The sequence below is a fragment of the Electrona antarctica genome (assembly GCF_951216825.1).
Source record: "Electrona antarctica genome assembly, chromosome: 18".
NCBI lineage: Eukaryota > Metazoa > Chordata > Actinopteri > Myctophiformes > Myctophidae > Electrona > Electrona antarctica.
This window is the reverse complement of record NC_136799.1, coordinates 44,704,031-44,729,762: the sequence shown is the minus strand read 5'-3', so window position 1 is coordinate 44,729,762 and position 25,732 is coordinate 44,704,031. Positions and strand designations below refer to the sequence as shown.

General features: G+C 43.6%; 2 protein-coding genes across 2 annotated transcripts in view; both read left to right on the top strand.

Annotated features, from left to right (window-relative positions):
- Positions 1 to 7,801, top strand: part of dicer1 (dicer 1, ribonuclease type III) — an 89,446-nt gene extending 81,645 nt beyond the window's left edge. The window contains exons 28-31 of the mRNA XM_079527398.1: positions 3,382 to 3,734; positions 5,299 to 5,426; positions 6,091 to 6,375; positions 7,636 to 7,801. Coding sequence (XP_079383524.1) covers positions 3,382 to 3,734; positions 5,299 to 5,426; positions 6,091 to 6,375; positions 7,636 to 7,661 — 792 coding nt within the window. The 3' untranslated portion in view covers positions 7,662 to 7,801. The remainder of the gene's footprint in view (positions 1 to 3,381; positions 3,735 to 5,298; positions 5,427 to 6,090; positions 6,376 to 7,635) is intronic.
- LOC306941922 (endoribonuclease Dicer-like) lies at positions 7,741 to 17,650 on the top strand (the record flags this gene model as incomplete). Its single annotated transcript, XM_079527560.1, has 7 exons — positions 7,741 to 8,209; positions 8,314 to 8,469; positions 8,789 to 8,970; positions 11,497 to 11,583; positions 14,219 to 14,381; positions 14,644 to 14,719; positions 16,380 to 17,650. The coding sequence occupies 7 exons, from the start codon at positions 7,741 to 7,743 to the stop codon at positions 16,543 to 16,545; spliced, it is 1,299 nt and encodes a 432-aa protein (XP_079383686.1). The 3' UTR covers positions 16,546 to 17,650.
- Positions 17,651 to 25,732: the final 8,082 nt, after the last annotated feature.

The window sequence follows — 25,732 nt, the reverse complement described above, 5'->3', positions numbered from 1 at the left end:
TTCACCTATCACAGCAACTCACAAATCTTGCTGCTGTGTTTGCACATTGTTGTACTTCGCCCAGCAGATATGGGAGTTTTTTGTCATTGGTCATGTTTTCAAAATCTTCGTGTGTGGTTGTAATCTGTGGGAAGTATGTGTCTCTGATGTCTTGGTACAATGGACAGATGGTTAGGAAGTGTAGCTCGGTTTCCACTTAATTTTGTGTGCAGTGGGTGCATAGTCTGTCTTCTCTCGGGATACAGGTCTGCCTATGACGGCCTTTCTCGATCGCAAGACTGCTCACTGAGTCAGTACCTAGTTAAGATTTGTCTTTGTTTTGGCTCGGTCACGGTGCTCAGGTATTCTGCCACTGTCTATTCTCTTTTTAGGGCCAGATAGCATTCTAGTTTACTCTGCTTTTGTGTTGCTTCTTTCCAATGTGTCAGGTAGTTTTCCTTTTGTTGTTTTATAATTTGGTTTAGTCCAATGGGTTTTCTATCTTGTGGCTCTGTTTGTGTTTGTGCCCGGAGTTCCAGGGCCAGCTGGCTGAGGAGGCATCTCTCTAGAGTTCCGCTGTGTGTGAGTGCCTTGTTATGGAGTGCATCTAGGTCACTTTCTTCCACACTTGACTGTTTGTTAACGTTTGTGATATCATGGACTCTGTCAGCATGGAAGGCGCTCACCCCGCACCACAGGAACGTACTCACTCGAAGTGTTTTGGCGTGGCTCACATACGATTTCATAGTACTTTTCTATGAGGAAAAATACAAAGAGTCCCCCCCCCCCTTCGCCCCAGGTTTAATACTTGGTCAAGTTGAACCTGTCGGACGACCTACCTACCTTTTCTTTTTTGTAAGACTGAAAGGGATGCTGCAATTGGTCAATTAGTTATCATCACAGATTGCATTTTTTTAGGTTTTCATGGTCGGTGGGATTTACACACACACACACACACACACACACACACACGCACACACAAAGACTAATGCATTCGCAGTCCTGATTGCATATGCATTTTGATAAAGGAGTATTAACGTTACCCATGACTTCACAGACTTGGCCCCGGTCGCTCGCCTCGCCTCGCCTCGTCTCGCCGTAGCGTCCCAGAGGGCCTGTGTGTTCAGATGACCCGCTGTACGGCGGTTAACCCATTGAGACCTGGAACGCATCCATGTCGCGTTAGCGTTAGCGTTTTAAACATTATGTTATAATTTAGCTATTGAAAAATAGCAGATCTACAAGCTCATAGCGCGCCACCGAGTGGCGCGCTATGAACTTGTAGGTCTGCTATTTTTGAAAAATCGTTAAAATGTGCCTCAAATCTTTCCGAAAATTGTCATGATTTAGAAAAAAAAATTAAAAAAAAATCGACGTCAGGCCTGAATGGGTTAATGGAGCTCCCAAAAAAGCCTCTCCGTAATCTCCTCCTAATCCCTCTCGAGGGTCTCGGCCGCACCTCGAGTCAAATGCTGTTCCTGGAGGGCCTTCCACGGCATCAGGAGCAACGACGGCTTTTATTTTGATTAACCCATTCTGGGCGGGAACCCCTTTTTTGGTGTTTTAAAGCATCACGTTATACTTTAGCTATTGAAAAATAGCAGATCTACAAGTTTGTAGGTCTGCTATTGTTTTGAAAAATCGTGAAAATGTGCCTGAAATCTTTGAACATATATTGTTACAGAGTGAGATTTTAACTCGAATCTTTGCTACTGGGAGGCTCCAACATATTTTCAGATGGGGGTCGGCGACCAATGTCATATATATTTGGGGGTCCTTGACATGAATATGTTTGAGAACGACTGACATAGAAACATAGGGTTTTTCAGAAAACTGTCAGGATTTAGAAGACATTTTTTAAATTTCGACGTCAGGCCTAAATGGGTTAAGACACGACGATATGGTTCGCGCTTGTAATCCATCCACGTCTCCTTCCTGAACTCCATTTAGACCTGAGGACGGTTCTACAAATGTCTTCTAAATCCTGACAGTTTTCTGAAAAACCCTGTGTGTCGGTCGTTCTCAGCCCTTTTCATGTCAAGGACCCCAAGAATTATCTGTATTTTGGCGGCCGACCCCCACCAGACAGTGGCCTTGTGGTTAGAGTGTCCGCCCTGAAACTGGGAGGTCGGGGTTCGATCCCCGGCCGGGTCATACCAAAGACTGTAAAAATGGGACCCAATGCCTCCCTGCTTGGCACTCAGCATCAAAGGGTTGGATTGGGGGGTCAAATCTACTAATCAAATGATTCCCGAGCGCGGCACGGCTGCAGCTCTCCGCTCCTTGGCTGCGGCTCACTGCTCCAAGAGATGGGTCAAATGCGGAGAACAAATTTCACTGCGCTAACGTGTGTGACAAATCGTACGACTTTGATCTGAAAATATGTTGTTCCAGGGACCTTCCAGAAGCAAATATTTGAGTTAAAAATGTTCGCTCTGAAAGAATATATATTCAAAGCTTTGCGCCACATTTTCACGATTTTTCAAAAATAGCAGATCTACAAGCTCGTAGCGTGGCACTCGGTGCCAAACCCTATGTTTCTATGTCAGTGGTGCTCAAACTATTTCATGTCGAGGGCCAAGTGCTATGAGCTTCTAGATCTGCTATTTTTGAAAAATGTGGCACAAATCTTTGAATATATATTCTTTCACAGCGAATGTTTTTAACTCCAATTTTTGGCTTCTGGGGGGGGGGGGGGGGGTTCCGGAACAACATATTTTCAGATTGGGGGGCCAATTAAATATTATTCTTTGCGTCCTTGACATGAAAATGTTTGAGAACGACAAAACATGAGGTTTTTCCTAAAATGTAGAAGGTATTTGTAGAATCTCTTCTCGGGTCTAAATGTGTTAACGGCAGTGTTATTTTTGCCAGAACATTTAGATTTTAGTTTTAGTCATTAGTCTCTTGGATAGTTTTCATTTAGTTTTAGTCACATTTTAGTCACCCGGAATGTTTTAGTGTTAGTCTAGTTTTAGTCGACTAAATATCATGAGATTTTAGTGGACTAAATCTATTGTTGATTTAGTCGACTGAAATGTATCTTGGCGGGCCTTGATGCCGTCGTAATGATTGTATTTTTACACTTGCTGAAACTGTCCACTGCAGCGCATTGTGAGCTTGTAGATCGGCTATTTTCAGCATGCAACCAAGTGTAAAATGACTTATACTGGATCTCTTGTCCACTAGTCCCTTCCTAACATTTTAGTCTAGTTTCTATTTGTTGACGAAATTGTCAATACATTTAGTCTCAGTTTTAGTCATCATAGCTTAGTTTTAATTTAGTTTCCATTTAGTTTTCCTTGGGTGGAAAAAAAGAAGTCGACGAACATTTTTCGTCTTAGTTTTTAGTCGACGAAACTGCGTTTAACGGGGGCTCGACGGTCTCTCTCTCTCTTCCAGGTCAAAGAAGAGCAGCAGGCCAACGGGCGAGCAGCGGCGGGAGGAGACTCCTACGAGGAGGACGAAGACGAGGTGGAGGAAGAGGAGGAGGAGCTGATGCTGAAGGAGGAGGAAGGGGAGGAGCAGCCCAAGGAGGGGGGGGAGGAGGAGGAGGTGAACCTGGAGGACGACCTGGAGTACTACCAGGAGCACATCAAGTTCATCGACAACATGCTGATGGGCTCCGGCGCCTTCGGCAAGAAGATCTCGCTGGGCGGCGCCTCCTCCTCGGGGGGTCCCCCCCCCCTCCTCCTCCTCGCCCACCCCACCCGCCGCCGCCGCCTCCCCCCGCTCCCCCTCCTCCTCCTCCCCAGGTGGGTAGAAGCTCCCGACGAGAATTGAAAGAAAACATTTTTTACTTAAAGTCAGGTCAAGTCCATTTTATTTCTAAAGCACATTTACAAAACGGCCCACGAGCAAAGTGCTGAACAGCAAAAGTGGCGCCATTCTCCATATGCAGACCGTGGCCATCTTACCATATAAGTTAATGGCAGGGTGCTAACAAGGTGCAACTTCCCATTGGCAGCCCATTCATCCAAACAGAAAAGTCCTATCTGATTGTATTACACAACGTCAAACTCACCGACATTACAGCTGTACGGAAAGCTTGAATTATTCTCTTCCTATCGGGGTGCATACTTAGTTTAGACTAGTCATTGGTTAGACATGGGTTAAGGTTAGGTTTAGGTGTGCTGCCCCGTGGGAGGTTAGGTTTAGGGTGAGTGTTTGAGATTTTAGTTTTAGTTGTAGGACTAATGACTGGTCTAACCAATGACCAAGTACTGTCTAAACTAAGTACTGCACCCCTTTCTATCCTCAAAGTGTTTGTTTCATAAAAACCCACTGTAGACATGTTATGAGCTACTTTGTGTCCTTGCAGGTGATTCTTTTTGTCTAAGTGCTGGAGTTTGAAAGTGCTCGTTAGATATCACTCAACTGCCCTCCGTACCACCTGTTTTGAATTAGCACATGATGCAGGAGGCAGCAGGACATTGCTTTACTGAAAACGAGTGCTTCCAAACTCTGATGGAAACATGGCCGCGGACGGTCTGCAAAAGGTCAATGGCATGGCATGTAGCTTTTTCTTTGATTGAATATAACGAAAGCCTCCCCCTGGCCAGCCGGGGGGCGCCTGATGGAGGGGTAAAAGGAACTGGTCTCTATACTGCCTCCCCCTGGCCAGCCAGAGTATTCTGTGAGCATACTGCCAGCTAAATGAAGACATAATCCAGCCCCTAGCCAGTGATTGTTTCATGTTTCCTTAACCCATTTAGGCCTGACGTCGAAATTTAAAAAAATGTCTTCAAAATCAGTTTTCTGAAAAACCTCATGTTTCTGTATCAGTGGTGCTCAATATTTCATGTCAAGGACCCCAAAAATGATATGCAATATGCCTCTGCCCCCCATCTTTTTTTTTTTTTTGTAAAGCACTTTGTAACCTCGTTTTGAAAGGTGCTATATAAATAAAGGTTTATTATTATTATCTGAAAATATGTTGTTCCAGGGACCCCCCCCCCCCCCCTACTTTAGCTATTGAAAATCAGCAGATCTACAAGCTCATAGATCTGCCATTTTTGAAAAATCTTGAAAATGTGTCGCAAATCTTTGAATATATATATTCTTTCAGAGCGAACGTTTTTAACTCAAGTCTTTGCTTCTGGGGCGGTCCCTGGAACAACATATTTTCAGATGGGGGTCGGCGGCCAAATACAGATAATTCTGGGGGTCCTTGACATGAAAAAGGTTGAGCACCACTGACATAGAAACATAAGGTTTTTCACAAAACGGTCATGATTTAGAAGACCTTTGTAGAATATGTTCTCAGGTCTAATTGAGGATAATAACCTTGCTTGTTGCCTCCTCCTCCTCCAACCCCAGCTCCAGAATCCCCCCACGAGTGGAAGCCCCCCAAGAAGCACTCGGCGCACCACCCGGCCGCCGCCGCCCACTACCCGCCGTCGGAGACCAACACCCCCAGCGGTGGCGGCCACTCGTCGGCCTCGGGGGTAAGGCTGCCTGCGCAATGTGTCGTTATCGTATCGTTAGCGAGGTTCAAGGTTGTACTCTATTGTTCCATCTTATGTACAGGTACATAAGAGTACAACTGTATTGTTACACCTTGTGTACAGGACAGTACATAAGAGTAAAACTTATTATTATTATTATTTTGGCTTTACAGACAATGCAGCAGCATATAGATAGCATAACATTCAAACAACAAACCACAGCAAGCACAGCAAACAAAGGGATAGAGTAATGAGTGCAAGAAAAAGCATTCAAAGAGTACAAATAAAAAATAGTAACATATGTACATGTGCATGTTTTCCCTGTAGTAACAACAGTTAGGTAAACGTTATGTGAACAGTTTCACAGTAGGTTATGTTCCATAAATACAACACAATTTAGTTTAAGAAGGTGCAATTTGAGGTTATGTTCCGTATATACAGCAAAGGTATGAACATGCGCAATGTCAGCATCGCAAAAAGGTCACCGGTATCGCAATATATATCCATATTATCAATATGTCGTTGATATATCGTCGATTCTGCCTTCCAAAATATAGACTATGACATTTAACGGTAATATCGTATTCTTGATACGGCAATATTTGACCTTGAACACCGAGACGTGACACATTTCACTGTGTTCCATATCGTGGTGGCGGAGCAGGGCGAGGAGTTCGACTACAGCTCGTGGGACGCCATGTGCTACCTGGACCCCAGCAAGGCGGGCGAGGAGGACGACTTCGTGGTGGGCTTCTGGAACCCGTCGGAGGAGAGCTGCGGCGGCGCCGAGGGCGCCGGCGGCAAGCAGTCCATCTCCTACGACCTGCACACGGAGCAGTGCATCGCCGACAAGAGCATCGCCGACTGCGTGGAGGCGCTGCTCGGCTGCTACCTGACCAGCTGCGGCGAGCGGGCCGCCCAGATGTTCCTCTGCTCCCTGGGGCTCAAGGTGAGGCGCGCGCACCTTAGGGTATGTATATGAATAGAGACGGCACCGGATTTCTCCTCCCGTCCACTTGCATTAAGTTGCTCAAAAGCGCGTGAGGCGATTTCACTCCTCCTTCCGGGTAGGAACAGAGTGCATTCTGGGATGGATTGGGCCCAAGCACATGAACGCGCTGTGCCGTTGACTATCATTGCATGCGTTCGCGTATGAAACGGCGTTCACGTGTCATCATGAACGTGCGCATTGATAGTCAACGGACCAGCGCGTTCATGTGTTTGGCCCAGCGCTGCAATACCAAATTCGGCCACTATGTCCATCTCGCCTCAGGGTTTCCTCCGGGTGCCGTCTCTATTCATATATATATATATATATATATACTCTTAAGGCACACACACACACACACACACACACACACACACACACACACACACAGGGACCCTCGTCCTTAACTGCTTAAACCAGTGGTTTTCAACCAGTGGTCCTTGAGGGGATTCCAGGTGGTCACCAGCTAGTTGGTAACCAAATGGACCCCGATAGATCTTTAACTCTTTACCCCACTCACCCCAGGGGAGGGGAGGGCTTTAACTCTCTAAGAACGTAAAATGAAACCAAATGGACCCGTACGGGTTCATTTGGTTTAATTTTACGCTCTCAAGAGTTGCATTATTATTGTTAACCCATTCTGGGTGGGAACCCCTTTTTGGGGCTCTGTACAGTATTCAAAAAAATAAATAAAAAATAAACGATGCTGCTATATAAATATTTGAAATTTTCCAGAAAACTTCAGGTCAGTATTTAGAAGCCGTTTTTAGAATCTGCCTCAGTCCAGCCGGGGCGCCTGATGGAGGGGAAAGGAACTGGTCGGAATAACGGGTTCCTTCCACTCCGGCCAGGGAAATTCCCCCACCTGTCAGGTGAAAAGAAGCAGCTTGGACTCCTCATGCATGGAAGGAGTCTTGGGTCTGAGATGCTAAATCTCATCAAATGGTGGTCCCCGTGGCTCGAATGCTGAAAAAATAATGTGATATGAAATTGTCGTTGACAGGGATGGGTAGTATTTGAAATACATGTATTGGACATAAGTATTTTCTGTATTTTTACAGAACGTAACAATAACACTAATTACGCTAATTCCGTGTATGCGCGTCCTTTGAATCAAAATGTGTGTGGGACACACATTTAGGACTTGGCCCAGCAACATTTTTTCACTTGTGAGATTTTATTTAGCTTTAATCCATGCATTGACCACCCCCCCCCCCACAGGTGCTACCGGTGGACAAGGGGGCTAGCGTCCACCAGGTGGTGGCGGCGGAGGCGGCGGACCCCGCAGACCTCCGCTACGGCTGGCTGAAGATCCCGCCGCGCTGCATGCTGGACCACCCGGACGCGGAGCGCACCCTCCACCACCTCATCTCCGGCTTCGACAACTTCGAGAGGAAGATCAGCTACACCTTCCACAACAAGGCCTACCTGCTGCAGGCCTTCACCCACGCCTCCTACCATTACAACACCATCACAGGTACGCCTGCTGGTCCTTCACCCCCACGCCTCCTACCATTACAACACCATCACAGGTACACCTGGTCCTTCACCCCCACGCCTCCTACCATTACAACACCATCACAGGTACACCTGGTCCTTCACCCCCACGCCTCCTACCATTACAACACCATCACAGGTACACCTGGTCCTTCACCCCCACGCCTCCTACCATTACAACACCATCACAGGTACACCTGGTCCTTCACCCCCACGCCTCCTACCATTACAACACCATCACAGGTACGCCTGCTGGTCCTTCACCCCCACGCCTCCTACCATTACAGCACCATCACAGGTACGTCTGGTCCTTCACCCCCACGCCTCCTACCATTACAACACCATCACAGGTACACCTGGTCCTTCACCCCCATGCCTCCTACCATTACAACACCATCACAGGTACGTCTGGTCCTTCACCCCCACGCCTCCTACCATTACAACACCATCACAGGTACGCCTGGTCCTTCACCCCCATGCCTCCTACCATTACAACACCATCACATGTACACCTGGTCCTTCACCCCCACGCCTCCTACCATTACAACACCATCACAGGTACGCCTGGTCCTTCACCCCCATGCCTCCTACCATTACAACACCATCACATGTACACCTGGTCCTTCACCCATGCCTCCTATCAATTTGAAAATAGATAGATTCTGTACACATTTTGAACTTGTGAAATGGGACATTGATTCTGCAATATGAGTACTTGAGTACATTTTGATGCTGATACTTTTGTACTTTTACTCAAGTACATTTTCAATTCCGTACGTTTACTTGTAACGCAGTAGTTCTAAATCGCAGTATTGGTACTTTTACCTAAGTAAAACAATTGAGTACTTTTTCCACCACTGCTCCCATCTCACCCCAGATTGTTACCAGCGGCTGGAGTTCCTTGGCGACGCCATCCTCGACTACCTCATAACAAAGCACCTTTACGAAGACCCGCGCCAGCACTCGCCCGGCGTGCTCACGGACCTGCGCTCAGCGCTGGTCAACAACACCATCTTCGCCTCCCTGGCCGTCAAATACGACTACCACAAGTACTTCAAGGTAGCGTTGATTTGCGTTGACTAAAACTAAGACGAAAAATGATCGTCGACTACCTTTTTCACTGACAAAAACTAAGCTATGATGACTAAGACGAAATATACTGACCATTTCCGTCAAACTAGACTAAAATGTTAGGAGGGGACTAGTGGACAAGAGATCCAGTATAAGTCATTTTACACTTGGTTGCATGCTGAAAATAGCCGATCTACAGGCTCACAACGTGGCGCGTTGTGAGCTTTTAGATCAGCTATTTTCAGGAAGTGTAAGTGCCATTACGACGGCATCAAGGCCCGCCAAAATACATTTTAGTTGACTAAATCAACTGTAGATTTAGTCGACTAAAATCCTATGATATTTTGTCGACTATAACTAGACTAACACTTCCAGGTGACTAAAATGTGACTAAAACTAAATGAAAACTATTCAAGAAAACTAAAATCCAAATGTGCTGCCAAAAACAAAACTGCTTCAAGGTAACTTTGATAGTACGACTACCACAAGTACTTCAAGGTAACGTTGATAGTACGACTACCACAAGTACTTCAAGGTAACGTTGATAGTACGACTACCACAATTACTTCAAGGTAACGTTGATAGTATGACTACCACAAGTACTTCAAGGTAGCGTTGATAGTACGACTACCACAAGTACTTCAAGGTAGCGTTGATGGTACGACTACCACAAATACTTCAAGGTAACATTGATAGTACGACTACCACAAGTACTTCAAGGTAACGTTGATAGTACGACTACCACAAGTACTTCAAGGTAACGTTGATGGTACGACTACCACAAGTACTTCAAGGTAACGTTGATAGTACGACTACCACAAGTACTTCAAGGTAACGTTGATAGTACGACTACCACAAGTACTTCAAGGTAACATTGATAGTACGACTACCACAAGTACTTCAAGGTAACGTTGATAGTACGACTACCACAAGTACTTCAAGGTAACGTTGATAGTACGACTACCACAAGTACTTCAAGGTAACGTTGATAGTACGACTACCACAAGTACTTCAAGGTAGCGTTGATAGTACGACTACCACAAGTACTTCAAGGTAGCGTTGATAGTACGACTACCACAAGTACTTCAAGGTAACGTTGATAGTACGACTACCACAAGTACTTCAAGGTAGCGTTGATAGTACGACTACCACAAGTACTTCAAGGTAGCGTTGATAGTACGACTACCACAAGTACTTCAAGGTAGCGTTGATAGTACGACTACCACAAGTACTTCAAGGTAACGTTGATAGTACGACTACCACAATTACTTCAAGGTAGCGTTGATAGTACGACTACCACAAGTACTTCAAGGTAACGTTGATAGTACGACTACCACAAGTACTTCAAGGTAGCGTTGATTTGCGTCGACTGACACCGTGGTGAGAAAATGTCCGACTGCCTTTTTTCCACTTGACGAAAACTAAATGGAAACTAAATGTGACAATGAAGCTTCGACATCTAAAATTAAGAATCGATATTATCGACAATTTTGTCAACGCATAAAAACTAGACCAAAATGTTAGGGAGGGACTGGTAAACAAGAGATCCACTATAAGTAAAAGACACATTTTGCACGTGGTTGCATGCTGAAAATAGCAGATGCGACGCATTGTGAGCTTGTAGATCTACTATTTCCGGCAAGTGTAAAATCAGCCATTACGGTGGCATCAAGGCCCGCCGCCAAAATACATTTTAGTTGACTGAATCAACTGTAGATGTAAGGCCTATTCATAGTCTGGATTTTCGGTGGTGAGGTGACCACCGCTCCGGTGGTGAGCTGACCACCGGAGCTGAAATAACGTTGAGTGGTGGTGAGTAAAAACAGAGAGAGGGGCTGGATCGGTGGCGGTGGTTTGCTCTTCACCGCGGCTCGTGACGTCATGTTGTAGTTCGGTGGTCACCTAACGACCGAAAATCCAGACTATGAATAGGCCTTAAATCTACAGTTGATTCAGTCAACTAAAATGTATTTTGGCTCATACATATCCAGATATGTATGAGCCTTTAGTCGACTAAAATCGTACGACATTTACCTCTACCTTAGCGCTACTAGAGGTGCCTAGAACAAACATGGTGACAAAGGGGGATAGGGCCTTTTCAAGCAGGGCTCCCAGGCTCTGGAACAGCCTGCCATCTGACCTGAGGTCTATTAGCTCCTTGGCTATTTTTAAAACTAAATTAAAGACCCACTTTTATAGGAAAAGCCTTTTTAAACCCGTAACCAATGTATGCTTTTAATTCCCTTGATAATGTCATTTTATTCTGCCTGCTGTTTGATTGTTATGTAACACTGTTGTTTTGATATTGTTAAGCACTTTGTGACACTGTAAAAAAAGGTGCTATATAAATACAGTTTATTATTATTATTATTTAGTCGACTAAAACCACACCGACAACTAAAGCATTCCGGGTGACCAAAACCAAATGAAAGCTATTGAAGAGACCATGCCTAGTAAATAAAAAAAACTAAAAATCTAAATGATTTGCTGTCAAACTCCAACTCTGCATTCTAGGCCGTGTCGCCGGAGCTGTTCCACGTCATCGACGACTTTGTGCAATTCCAGCTGGAGAAGAACGAGATGCAAGGCATGGACTCCGAGGTGAGGCCCCCACTCTCTCTCTCGCTCTCGCTCTCGCTCTCGCTCTCGCTCTCGCTCTCGCTCTCGCTCTCTCGCTCTCGCTCTCTCGCTCTCTCTCTCTCTCTCTCTCTCTCTCGCTCTCTCTCGCTCTCGCTCGCTCTCTCTCTCTCGCTCTCTCTCTCGCTCTCTCTCTCTCTCTCTCTCTCTCATAGCTTCTAGTTTCAGAAGAACGAGATGCAAGGCATGGACTCCGAGGTGAGGCCCCCGCTCTCTCTCTCTCTCATAGGTTCTTCTCACGTTTAACCCATTTGTACCCGAGGACGATTCTAAAAAAATTCTGAAAAAGCTATGTTTCTGTGTTATATTCTCGTGATTGTGGGAGTATCGAAGGAACCACAAACACGTTGTCTAGAACAGTCTATCTTGGCCTTTTTTTTTGCTGATTCGGGCAGAGAGTTATTTTATGCCTCGGGGGGGGGGGGGGGGGGGGGGGGGGGGGGGGGCACTGGGACACAGAAAGAGGGGGAACACAAGTCAAGAAAATCAAGCGGATAGAAAAATGGGGGAAAAAGTGCTCGTAAAGTGGTATCACGCTGAAACGTTGGTATTTATTCAGACCATGTAGTAACATTTGGTCGTATAACATGTAATTGAACACTTTCCTTCCCTAACACGAGTTACACAAGTTAATTGTGTAAAAAGCTTCCCTCCCCAATAACGAGTTACACGAGTTATGTTTTCATTGTTTGATTTGCATTTTTAATACGTTTTAAGACTTACGGGGTTTCCATCGGTTCTGGGAAATTGATAAAGGATTACCTAAAGAACATAATTATTTACAATTAGTCACTTATTTGCCGATATCTCATTTGGCTGACCATTTGTGCCGCATTTTTACGATTTTTCAAAAATAGCAGACCTACAAGCTTGTAGCGCGCCACTCGGTGGCGCGCTATGAGCTTGTAGATCTGCTATTTTTCAATAGCTAAAGCATAACATAATGCTTAGTTAAAACACCAAAAGGGGTTCCCGTCCAGAATGGGTTAACCCATTATTGATCGGCCCAAAACATCGTGTAGTTACTGCTTTGTAGGGGGTAGTGTATTCCAATACGGGTGTAAGAGTTAATCAAACTATTCAATGTAATCAATTATAACATTTTAAATAGAATAAAATATGATGTCATGGCATTATAGGCAGTACAAAGAACACATCCGAAGTAGTAGATCCCGCTATTTTCAATATTTTCTTTTTGCACGACACTGTTCTGCAACAAAGTTTAAAACTCCAAAGTGTTTTACTGTTTTTTTTATCATGAAAGGACAGCCCACCCTCACTTACACACACACACACTGGTCAAAGTCAAAGTCGTACGATTTGTCACACACGTTACCGCAGTGAAATTTGTTCTCCGCATTTGACCCATCTCTTGGAGCGGTGAGCTGCAGCCGTGCCGCGCTCGGGAATCATTTGATTAGTAGATTTGACCCCCCAATCCAACCCTTGATGCTGAGTGCCAAGCAGGGAGGCATTGGGTCCCATTTTTACAGTCTTTTTGGTATGACCCGGCCGGGGATCGAACCCCGACCTCCCAGTTTCAGGGCGGACACTCTAACCACAAGGCCACTGTCTGGTGTCTGGGGGCACAGGTCACACTGTTCCCAAGCCTTCGACCACTCAAACTACTTTTTTAATTGTCTTTTTCACCACTGGGAGAGGAAGTATATGCCGGAAGTGTGGAAGGCACGTTACGTCACGCTGCCACTCAAGTGATTACTGGCCAATCACAGCGCATCTTTTCCGGGACTTACAGACCCCAACATGCGCTCTGTGACTCACACTCATGTTTCCGCGGGGCTTCGCAAGGAATCTCGGGAATGTTTTGCCCTCCCTTTGAGCACATATACGCTCCAGAGCCGGAAAGGGGCATCTACGTTTATATGCCTATGGTGTACACTGTCCTCCATGTTAAGTGTGTACTGTAAGTCTGTTGTTTATGTCTATGTGCGAAAAACCTCAAAATAAATGATACAAAAGTAAATCAATTGGTTTGGGTTAATCATGGTTTTTTTATATACAAACATGCGTTGTGATTATTCAATTTATATAAAAAAGGTCATTTAAAATGAACTGATGAGAAAATAATAGATAGATGCATTGTATACACTGTATAATTAATTGAACAAGAAGTCGGGAGAATCTTCAATCTGTTTGTTGAGTTGTTGAGTTTCCGTCTGTGAAGCAATGTTTTTTATTTATTTTTACTTTTAACCCATTTTGGGCGGGAACCCCTTTTGGTGTTAGCATTATGTTATGCTTTAGCTATTGAAAAATAGCAGATCTACGAGCTTGTAGGTCTGCTATTTTTGAAAAATCGAAGAACGACTGACAGAAACATAGCTTTTTCAGAAAACTGTCAGACATTTTTAGAATCTGATCTCAGGTCAAAATGGGTTAACTGTGTCTTTCATTTTGTATGCACGAGGTCTTGTTTTCAAAGAGAGAGAGAGAGAGAGACGCTGAACCCGACGGCCCCGCATATCCTGACACACTGTTTTTTCGACATTTATGTTCAATAAACTACTCAATCAATCCAAGAAAAACTCGATAACCGGTTCCTTCGGGTTTCTTTTCCCCCCCCTCCTCTCTCACACAGCTGCGGCGCTCGGAAGAGGACGAGGAGAAGGAGGAGGACATCGAGGTCCCCAAAGCCATGGGGGACATCTTCGAGTCGCTGGCCGGCGCAATTTACATGGACAGCGGGATGTCACTGGAGACTGTGTGGCAAGTGTATTATCCAATGATGAGGCCACTTATAGGTAAGGACGAGACCCGTGGAAGAAAAAAAAAAAAAAAGTGGAAACCAATTTTCTTTTTCGTTTAGCCTTCCCTGATTGTCTGGGCTGTTCACGTCGGGTACGGGAGAACCGCCGGGTTGATTGCGCCGCCGTTCTCTCATACTTGCCTGTGATGATGACATATTACTGGGAGGAATTTGCAGAGTTGAGGTGGTATATATTATTCGGGGGTTTCGTTTTTCATTACCGTGCCCCCCCCCCCCCCTCCTCTCCTCCTTTACAGAGAAGTTTTCTGCGAATGTGCCCCGCTCCCCTGTCCGAGAGTTGCTGGAGATGGAACCAGAAACTGCCAAGTTCAGGTAAAAAAAAAAAAGATTTTTTTTTTTTTTTTTTTAATTGTTTTACGTTTATGTCACTCACCCTGAGCATGGTCATTATTTTCTTAACCGTCGGGACCCATAGCCGCTCTAGAACTCTGAGAGAGACGAAAATATATGACTGACTAATATATGACTAACTAACCGTCAAGGGTCCATTTGCTTCCATTTGTACTCTCTCTAAGTCTATTCAAACTTGGAGCCCTTGAAATAAATGTTTTAAAAAAAAGTTGAGATTCACTTCTTGGTTCTCTGTTTTCCATTATTCATTGATTGATTGATTACTTCAAATTGCTTTAACAGCACATAGGTACGATAAAACATTTTGGATATACGCAAAGTCAATTACTTTTCCTGCCCTGTCGACTATGACCTATGACGACAAATGTCCATTGACTACCTTTTTCCCACTGACGGAAACTAAATTAAAACTAAGCCATGATGACAAAAACTAAGACTAAATTATTCTGTCAATTTCGTCGACAAATAAAAAATAGATGCCTCGAGGGACTAGTGGACAAGACATCCAGTAGAACTAAAAGACATGTCATTTTGTGTTTGGTTGCACTCTGAAAATAGCCGATCTACGAGCTCGGCTGTTTTCAGCATGCAACCAAATATAAAATCAGCCATTAAGATGCCATGTGTCGACAAAATCAACTGTAGATGTAGTCGACTAAAATGACTCGAACCAAATGTTTATTGTGCGCAGTTTACTATGAAAACCTGCAAAACCAGTCAGTCCGTCCGTCACGCCTTGTGACACGCTCCATATATGGCCAATACAGAATTCATTCCATCTGACCTCATCAAAACCCTGCACAGTCAAGACACTGCCCCCGCTGCCACCCTTGGATCTCCATATATGGATCTGACCTGTTCTGACATTTCCATACGTTGACCTGACCTCATCAAACCCTGTACACTCATCTTTCTGGTATTCAAAAGACTGACTAAATCAAAAATCGCCGTCAGAATTAACCCATTCAGGCCTGACGTCGAAAAAATCATTTTCGGAAAAGATTTGAGGCACATTTTAACGATTTTTCAAAAATAGCAGACCTACAAGTTCATAGCGCGCCACTCGGTGGCGCGCTATGAGCTTGTAGATCTGCTATTTTTCAATAGCTAAATTATAACATAATGTTTAAAACACCAAAAGGGGTTCCCGCCCAAAATGGGTTAATGGTTAATGTGGTTAAACGCTAACGTGACATGGATGCGTTCCAGGTCTCAATGAATTAACCCATTCTGGAACCCCTTCTGTTGTTTCTAGCATTATGTTATACTTTAGCTATTGAAAAATCGCAGATCTACAAGCTCATAGACGAGCTTGTAGGTCTGCTATTTTTGGAAAATCACGGAAATGTGCCTCGAATCTTTGAATATATATTGTTACAGAGTCAACGTTTTTAACTCATATCTTTGCTTCTGGGGGGAGGTCCCTGGAACAACATATTTTCAGATGGGGGGTCGGCGGCCAATTACATATATTTTTGGGGGTCCTTGACATGAAAATGTTTGAGAACGAAAGAAACATAGGGTTTTTCAGAATAATGTCAGGATTTAGAAGGCATTTGTGGAATCGTTCTCGGGTCTAAATGGGTTAACACTGTCCCCTTCTCCCCCCTCCCCCACACAGCCCTGCGGAGAGGACGTACGACGGCAAGGTGCGCGTGACGGTGGAGGTGGTGGGCAAGGGCAAGTTCAAGGGCGTCGGACGAAGCTACCGGATCGCCAAGTCTGCGGCGGCGCGGCGCGCCCTGCGCAGCCTCAAAGCCAATCAACCTCAGGTCCAAAACAACTGAAAAAAAACGACGAAACAGGAAAAAAAAGCTTCTTCTCGCGCTGGCGGAAAACCCAACACCCCTCCCCCCCTGAAAACGTTAGCGCCCCAAGCTATTGAAGCTAAGAAAGAAAGAAAGAGTTAGAGAGGGAGAGAGAAAAACGCAACGCGATGCTAAAGCCCTGTATCTTCATGCCTTTTGAACGGCCACGACGCAAGGCATTCTGGGAACACTGTGGAGACGCAACACCAGACGCAGAACTGATGACTCATAACGGATTTCACTCAATGGATGCTTTCTTTCTTTTATTTTCTTTTTTTTCTTTTTTTGCGCAAACACAATCTTTACTTTCCCCTTCTCTGCTTTTTTGTGTAATCACACGAGTGCTTTATTAACGTTTTGCAAAATGTTTTTAAAAGGACAAAAAAAAGAAAGAGGTCAGGTCGCTATGTCTGTTATTCTTCACTGTTTTCCTTTGTTTTGTTTTGTTTTGTCAAACCTCCGAGCAGTGAGAGGCTCTTGTAAGCTTATCGTAGTGATAGACTGTATATAGTTCAAATAAAATAAAGGTTGTAAATCAAAATGTTTAAGTTGGGAAATACGGGAAAAAAAAAAACCCTAAAAAAATCAAGAAACAAAACGCTAAACTCCTCAGCCTGTGCACTAGTGCCAGTTTAGAAAGGGCACCGTTGGCTCACAGACACCACTGGCACGAAAAGAAGGAAGAAAGAAAGAAAGAAAGAAAGAAAGAAAATCAAACCATGGCACTTCTGTCTTGAAAACAAAAATTAAACAAAAAAGTGGTATTCTTAATCATTATTGCACTTATTCCATTAGGGTCTGTTTCTTTTCTTATGTTTTTGAGAGAGAGAATCGTGTGGTCTGACTGACAAAATCATATTCGTAGCAAAAGTATATATATATATATATATATATATATATATACACATGTAAAATGACATTTATGATATTCTGCGCCTTAGATGCTTGAGGCCCACCCTCATATCCTACGAGTCGGATAGGAATTGTCAACATTCCCGGTTACTGTAATTAAAAGAAAATGAAAAGGAGAAAACGAAGAGGAAAAAAAAAACGCACACAAAAAAAACAAAAAAAAATGTTTTAACCGCACTTGAGGTTGCATGTTTGTTGTAGCTTATGTATTAACCATGACAACTGGATGGCTTATTATAAACCTTATAAAACCTATCAATATATCTAGAGTGTGTGAGCGTGCAAGCAAGACGGAGAGAGAGAGAGAGATCTTTAGTTGTTTGACATTAGTGAATATCTTTGTTTTCAGATAGTTTAGTTTTTGTTCAGTTTTTTTTCTTTGATAACCAAGAATGGCTGAATTTGACGAGTCATTCTTGAGCACTAAAACTGTCTTTCCACCGATCGAATCGTCGCATTTTGATACAAATATGCTGCAGTTTTCTACAAATTGGATAACATATTTAAAGACGCCTTTGAAACCTTTTTTGAAATGAAAAAAAAGAAGAAAAAAAAAGAAGAAAAAAAATAATAATGATAAGTGGTCGTCTTTTAGGAACCAGGCCAATTTATTTGAGCACACTGGTTCGTCGTCATCACGTCCTCATCTTACCAAAGCTTATAGCGGGTGTGACACTATAAGGAATCTAGGGGATCTAGGATGCCGGCCTTGTGTTGTCTTTCATCGTACAGTTTAGACACATTTTTGCTTCTTGCCTTTTTTTTCTCCCTTTTTATTAAAAACAAACAAACAAAATGCCCCTTTTCACTTGAATACCTCAGTTAATTGCATGCATTTATTTTTCCTTTTTTTTTTTTTTTTTTTTTTTTTTTGGTGCTATGTTTTTTTTTTTGTATTAAGCTTGAATTTCTCATCTTTTTTGCACTGTAACTACAATACCTCTTTATTTGAACTCGTTTAATTTGAGATCCGTTTTTTGGGGGGGGGGTTTTTGGTTGTTACTGTTCTATCGGCCATGAGGCTGTAGAGCGGTGGTTCTCAAATGTGTTCTTTCCTTCTTCTTCTTCCAAGGACCCATTAACTCTTCTAAAGTGTCAAAGTGGAACTAAATGGGACCAGTTAGGGGGTCCATTTTAGCTTCATTTGTCTCAAAGAGTCACAGACCTGTAAGGGTCCGGGTCCATTTGGAAACCCCCTCGTGGAAACCCTGAGGGCTGCCCCCCCCCCCCGACCCCACTTTGAGAACCACTGCTTTTTAGAGGAGAGCCGTGTTGTCGCTTTTTTCTTTTCTCCCCCCCACCCCCACCCCCCCTCCCTCACGTTGGGGGTTCTGCTTGAAGAGAGGTTTGAAAGTTTGTCTAAGCTCTGCACATTAATTGTTTCCTCGTCGATTTTCAGCTATCGTCGTTCTTCCCACCAGTTTGGTAGCTATTCCCCCCCCCCCCCCTCAAATGTATCTGGAGTGACCCGGAGGGATCTCTTTGAAAGCTTGTTGAGGTAATCAGATTGCACTCCCCCAAGCCCAGCCTATGTTCAACCTGTGAGCCGTTTTTTTTTTTAAAGTCTCATTCCTTGTTGCATTTGTTTATGGCTTCGATTTCTATCCCTCGCCAAAAAAAAAAAACCCCAGAGGGACAGAAAACATAATATTTATTTATTCGGGGAACTTCTTCTCACAAACGGCAGTTTGTGTCGAAATAACCGTTTTGCCGCGTGTTTCATTGCGCTCTGTGACAGCAAGTTGAAATCGTATTGTAAATTTCCAAAAAAAAAAAAAAAAAAAAGAATCCCACGTCTAGGTGCTACTACCTCAAAAAGACACTGCACTCTGCTCTCTTGCCAGGCTTCTGTATTATTAATATATCAGTCCATTTAAGCAAAACATATTCCCGGAAAAGACTGCGATTTTGACAAACGGGCAGTGACACACATACTGTAATGGTTTTTACTGTGATATCTGTTACCGTAGGGAGAACAGGGAGAAAAAAATATATTGCTTGCATATTATACAAAAAAACGCTGACAATTGTTTGCACTGAGATCACATTCCCTCAGAGTAACTTGTATCTTATTCTATCGTATATATCGAATCTGTGGAACGTAACCAGTGCCTTTTTGTCGACTTCAAAAGAATCCTATAGTCAAAGTGTATAGTATTAACCCATTTTGGGCGGGAACCCCTTTAGGTGTTTGAAACATTATGTTATGCTTTGGCTATTGAAAAATAGCAGATCTACAAGCTCATAGCGCGGCACCGAGTGCCGCGCTACGAGCTTGTAGGTCTGCTATTTTTGAAAAGTCGTGATAATGTGGCGCAAATCTTTGAATATATATATTTCAGAGCGAACATTTTTAACTAAAATATTGGCTTCTGGGGGGGTCCCTGGAACTACATATTTTGAGATGGGGGTCCGTACTTGGCCCAATCGAGATAATTCTGGGGGTCCTTGACATGAAAAAGGTTGAGCACCACTGACATAGAAACATGGGTTTTTCAGAAAAATGTTAGGATTTAGAAGCCTTTTTTTTTTTTTTTAATCGACCTCAGTCCAAAAACGGGTTAAACTGCAGATGCTGTTTGCCGGGACGCAGCCAGCCTTCTAGCCCCACGTTGTCGAGTGCAGTAATACCAATGTCAGGTGCCATAAACATTTCATTCTGGCTGTCGGCGTGTAAATGGCGATAACGTGAATTTAATCGCAGAAAATGACCCTCTCCCTCCCGCGCTTTTCGGGGAGGGCAAAAAAAAAAGAAGGAATGTGAACTACTCGCGAATAATTTTTACTGCGTCTTTTGATCGTTCGCTGAATGGAACCCGAGTGCAATCTGTCATTATTTCTCAGGCGTGTGAAGAGGCTCGCCGTGCGTGTACCTAGTATGTGAAATCTGTGGGGCGGAGTAGTGTACGTTTTCTGTTTTATTTTTCTCACATGGGAGTATTGGGAGTGTTGCTGGACCTACAGTAGAGCCCCCCCCCCCACACACATTTTTTTACGTTATGCGTATTATTGTCTTTTCCTTCCCCCTCACTAAACCCTACGGCCAGACATACACTTAATGTGCTGTATTGACTAAACTCACTACCGTTATATTTTTTAATTTTCTTTCTTGTGGGAGCAGCAGGGGTATTTGTATTTTATAGGGGGGGGGGGGGTAGTGCAGGGGGCTACGCAACCACTGAAGCCCTACATACTCTGTCATATGAACAAGCTGAAATAAGCTGAACTACAAGCCCACGACACGTCTCATCGCTTGTAAATCTGCTGTCTCTGGTGTTGGAAAATGTTTTTTTTTTCATTTATTTTTTTTGGGGGGGGAGATTTTGGAACGTTTTCAACTCGCTTTGGAAAACGTTGCCTATGATTGAAGTAGCGACACCAGGGTTAACGTGGTTAAAAGAAAACGACAAAAATAGAAAATGTGAAATGGTGAATTCAGACGGTGCCACACACACACACACACACACTTTTTGTTTGTTTTAAGCCACGTATGGCATGGAATTCCTACAACCTCAATATTGGATTTAGGTTCCCCTCCCCCTCTTTTCTTTTATCTTGTTTTTGTCTTGGGAGCGTTGAAGGTAGTCTCGCAATGTTTGCCGACTTGCCGACTCTTACTGGCAAAATGTATTTTCTTTTTTTTCCGTACATGTAGCACAATTGAACATTGCACTTGGGCGCCATACTTTACCTCATGTCAGAGAGTGAAAGGGAGTGAAAGATGGAGAATTCAAAATAAAGAGAGAAAGAAAACTGCATATCATGATGATGCCGTTTAAACATGTTAAAGAGGGCTCGTCGTTGTGGGTCAGGCTTTGCTGCTGTTTCAGTTGCTGGTATATATTATACAATTCTATAAAAAAAACACACAATGACAAAAGTTAAGGAGGCTGTACAATGTATCCACTTGGTATGTGTGTGTTAATTATTCCTGTGCTATCTACGATTATAATCGTACCCCCATGTACGGCATGTGCCATCTTCGTACATGTTCGTACCCCCTCCCGTATACTCCATATATGAACGCGGCGACCGTCAATTTACCTTTTAGCATTGCTCCGGTTGCTATGGAGAGCCTCTGTCCCCACCAGCTATGGGATTTTTTTTTAAATCCAGCTCCATTGAGCCTACATTATTATAACAGGATTTTCAAAGCACTGTATCTCTTAAGCTTCGAGCGCTGTCCATGGTGAGCCGTCGCGCTATCCCGACGAATTGAAAAGGATCGTAGAGTGAGGAGCGGACGGCTGGCACAGGTTAGGTGTGCTTATGCTGCCACCTAGCGGGCATCCAAAGAATTGAGCTCGATGTATACAGTTGGGTGCCACCGATATTGTCCCTTATCATTTGACCCATTTAGGCCTGACCTCAACATTTAAAAAAATCCTTCTAAATCCTCCAGTTTTCTGAAATGAATATTTTCACGATTTTTCAAAAATAGCTAAATTATAAATTATAACACCAAAAGGGGTTCCCGCCCAAAATGGGTTAACTGTCCTTTTGCGCAGATCACGCAAACCTCAGCAAAAAGAAAAGGACAATATCGATGGCCTCCAACTGTACTTTGTCCCCCGCCGGAAGTAGCCGACCTACAAGTTCATGGCGTGTCGTATCGGCACCGCGTCATGAGCTTGAAGGTCTGCTATTCATTTCTTTATTTATTTTTGCATGAATAGTCCTGTAATGGTCCTGACTCACAATGATAGTCAGAAACCTCCTTTGTCCATGTTTTAAATTTTCATTTTTTTAGTGTGTTTTAGTGTTTAGTGTCTTTTCAAAATAATTTAATATTGTGTAAAAGTTCATTTTCCGCCCAAATATAATTCAAAAAGTGAAACTTTCATATATTCTCAATTAATTGTGCATAAAGGGAAGTATTTAAAACCTTTTTTTGTTTTAATCTTGATTATGGCATACAGCTCATGAAAATAAAAAAAATCCTATTTCAAAATATATATATATATATATATATTTACGAGACCACAAAAAAAGAATATTTTTTTTAAACAAGAAATGTCAACATTGTAAGTATATTAATGTATGTAGTCAATAATTGGTCTGGGCTACTTTTGAACAAATTATTTCATAAATGCAATGAGGTGTGGCATATGAATATATTGAATTATATTTGGGAAGAAAATTAACTTACACAATATTCAAATTTGAAAAGGTGCTGTGTGTGTGTGTGTGTGTGTGTGTGTGTGTGTATATATACATACACACACACACACTAAAAATATACTAAAAAACAAGCCCTACATGATCATACTACAGCGTCACAACAAAAGTAGCAGATCTATAAACTGGAAATGTGGCACAAAGCGACGTGTTTTTGAGCTTGTACATCTGCTACTTTTGAATTTGAACCCTGAAAAGGGCCCGTTTTGGACACAAGAAATTATACTGATTGATTGATTGATTGATTGATTGATTGATTAAACCTGCGTGACCAGCAGTGGAACACCAGCAGCTTGGAACTGAAGTGAACTGAAGTGAACGGATTGGATGGAGTAACTTTATCAGTGTGGGGGAGCTATTGGCCATCACCTATACCTGCAGCGCAAAAAAAGAAAACATCTAAGGGACTTTTGTTTTTATTTGTATTTTTGGTTGTGGGTAAAACAAAGAAAGAAAAGCAGTAACACATTGAACTCCTCCACTCATACTGTATTGCCGTGCTGCAGTGGTTTGCGGTCTGCACCTTATGGATCACAGATGTACCTTTAATGTTTTTTTTTTGGGTTTGTTTTTTCTGTTTTTAGTTTTTCTTTGTTTTTAGTTTATCTCTGTTTTTTTTTTCTTGTTTTGTAATAATTGTAGCCCAATATATCTACAATAAAGTAATGGTATGGTTGTTCACCATTTTGAGCATCCATGGCTCTTATTTCAGATATTCAATTATTCAGTTTGTAAATACATATAAGATATAATCCATATAATCCAGTTCTAATGGATGCCTTGGCCTGGAAGAGAGGTCATCAGGTGGTCTCCAACCTTCTTACGCCTCTTTTACACGGTGACCATCTCCAGATAAAACAGTAAAGTCCCGTTGCGTTCTCATTTTGTATTGACCGTTTACACAAGAACGCACACATTATGAAAACGCTATAATGTCACTAGGTGGCGGTAACCGGCTGCCAAATAGACCAGTCACCCACGTATAAGAAGAAGAACCCCTTCACGCAACCCTATCGGGGTTTTGAATGACGCTTCTAGAACACAACGTGGTTGTGTCCGTCGCTCGCTACGCATCGAGGTGGCTGACAGGCAGCCCAGAGCATATAGGCAGAGCACGCCACGGGATGGTTATATATTTTATAATACATTAGGCTACATAAAAGCTGCTGCCGCGGCTGCCACCTATCACAATTAAGGCATTTTATTTACATCATGGTTTTACATTCACCATCGCTGATGAGCAGCGCTTTGTAGGCGAGGAGGGAGGCTTGTTCAGGAACTCCATTATATCATATATGGCTCTGCATCAATGTAATAATATATGCGCTGTGAGCCAACGTGAGCCATGATGTCATAAGTTCCACTCTGGGAGGTGGTTTCACTTTGTTGCATTTTCACCTCCTGAAAACACCCTTCTCGTCTAAACGGACCCCATGCAGCAAACGATACTTTATTTTGCCGTTTCTTATGAACACCGTGTAAAAACCACCTTAGAGTGTTTCAACCCTCAACCACTACACTCTCCAGTTGGCGGGTCAGCAGTGATTGGCCAAGTCACTGCCCCTCTCCTCCAGGCTTCCAGCTATAGACAAGCAGAGAAGAGGAAGCGTTTTCCGGACGGAAATGATTGTCCTCCATTGTGGTGACGGGGTCTGCCGATCGGACTATCGGCAGACTATTACGACAACCTCGAATTAAAAGCTCAGATGGAGGGATTACATCGACTCACTGGCCTTGGAACGTCTCGGGATCCCCCAGGAGGAAGTCACTAATGTTTCTCTGGAGAGGGGAGTTGGAGCTCACTGGTGGAGCTGTTGCCCCCGCGACCTGACTACGGATAAGCGGTTGAAGATGGATGGATGGATGGATGGAACCTCGAATTAAGGTTTTATTACGACGTCGTACTTTATCCCATTCTGAGCACTAAAATCACTAATGCGTGCGTGCACCGAGGATCGGGATGTAGGCTGTTTCTAACATGGGAGTCCTGTGGGGTCCAGCGCCGGAAGAGAAAATAAGGTACAAATATATATTTTTTAAAGCTGCATTAATGCTCTTTTTTATCAAATCTCGTGTTTGGCCTAAATAATTAGCCTGGTAGAACCACTCCCCCTGCTGGACAACATTTGCATTCTGCCAGCTAAGGGTGAGTCTGGGATCTCTCAGGCAGAGACGATGTACTCCGGACCAATTCTGCCCAGAGCGATACGCGGCTGTATGGGGCCGCTAGAGGAGCGATACGCGGCTGTATGGGGCCGCTAGAGGAGCGATACGCGGCTGTATGGGGCCGCTAGAGGAGCGATACGTGGCTGTATGAGGCCGCTAGAGGAGCGATACGCGGCTGTATGGGGCCGCTAGAGGAGCGATACGTGGCTGTATGAGGCCGCTAGAGGAGCGATACGCGGCTGTATGGGGCCGCTAGAGGCGGGATCAAACGTGAGACTTGTGACATATTGAAGCTGTGCCACAGCGCAATGTAAACACAACCTAACAAGACTACAACTCGAAATTATTACGGAGATATCTGATTTTTGTCCTGCTGCTGTTCATCGTTTCTGCCTGTGTGTACTCAGTACTGCCGCAATCTGGCGGAGTCGGGTTACTAAATAATAGCTTTACATGAGATATCTTGGGGTTGGCATGTAACAAGATACAATGTCCTGGATTCCTTGGGGGGGGGGGGGGGGAGTAAACAAATATTTTCAAAACTAAAAGTACTCATCATGCAGAATGTCCATTTCAGAATCATACAGTTGGAGGCCATCGATATTGTCCTTTTCTTTTTGCTGAGGTTTGCGTGATCTGCGCAAAAGGACAGTTAACCCATTTTGGGCGGGACATTGTTATAATTATAATTTAGCTATTGAAAAATAGCAGATCTACAAGCTCATAGCGCGCCACCGAGTGGCGCGCTACGAGCTTGTAGGTCTGCTATTTTTGAAAAATCGTGAAAATATTTATTTCAGAAAACTGAAGGATTTAGAAGGATTTTTTTTAATTTTGAGGTCAGGCCTAAATGGGTCAAATGATAAGGGACAATATCGGTGGCACCCAACTGTATGTTATTGGATACCTG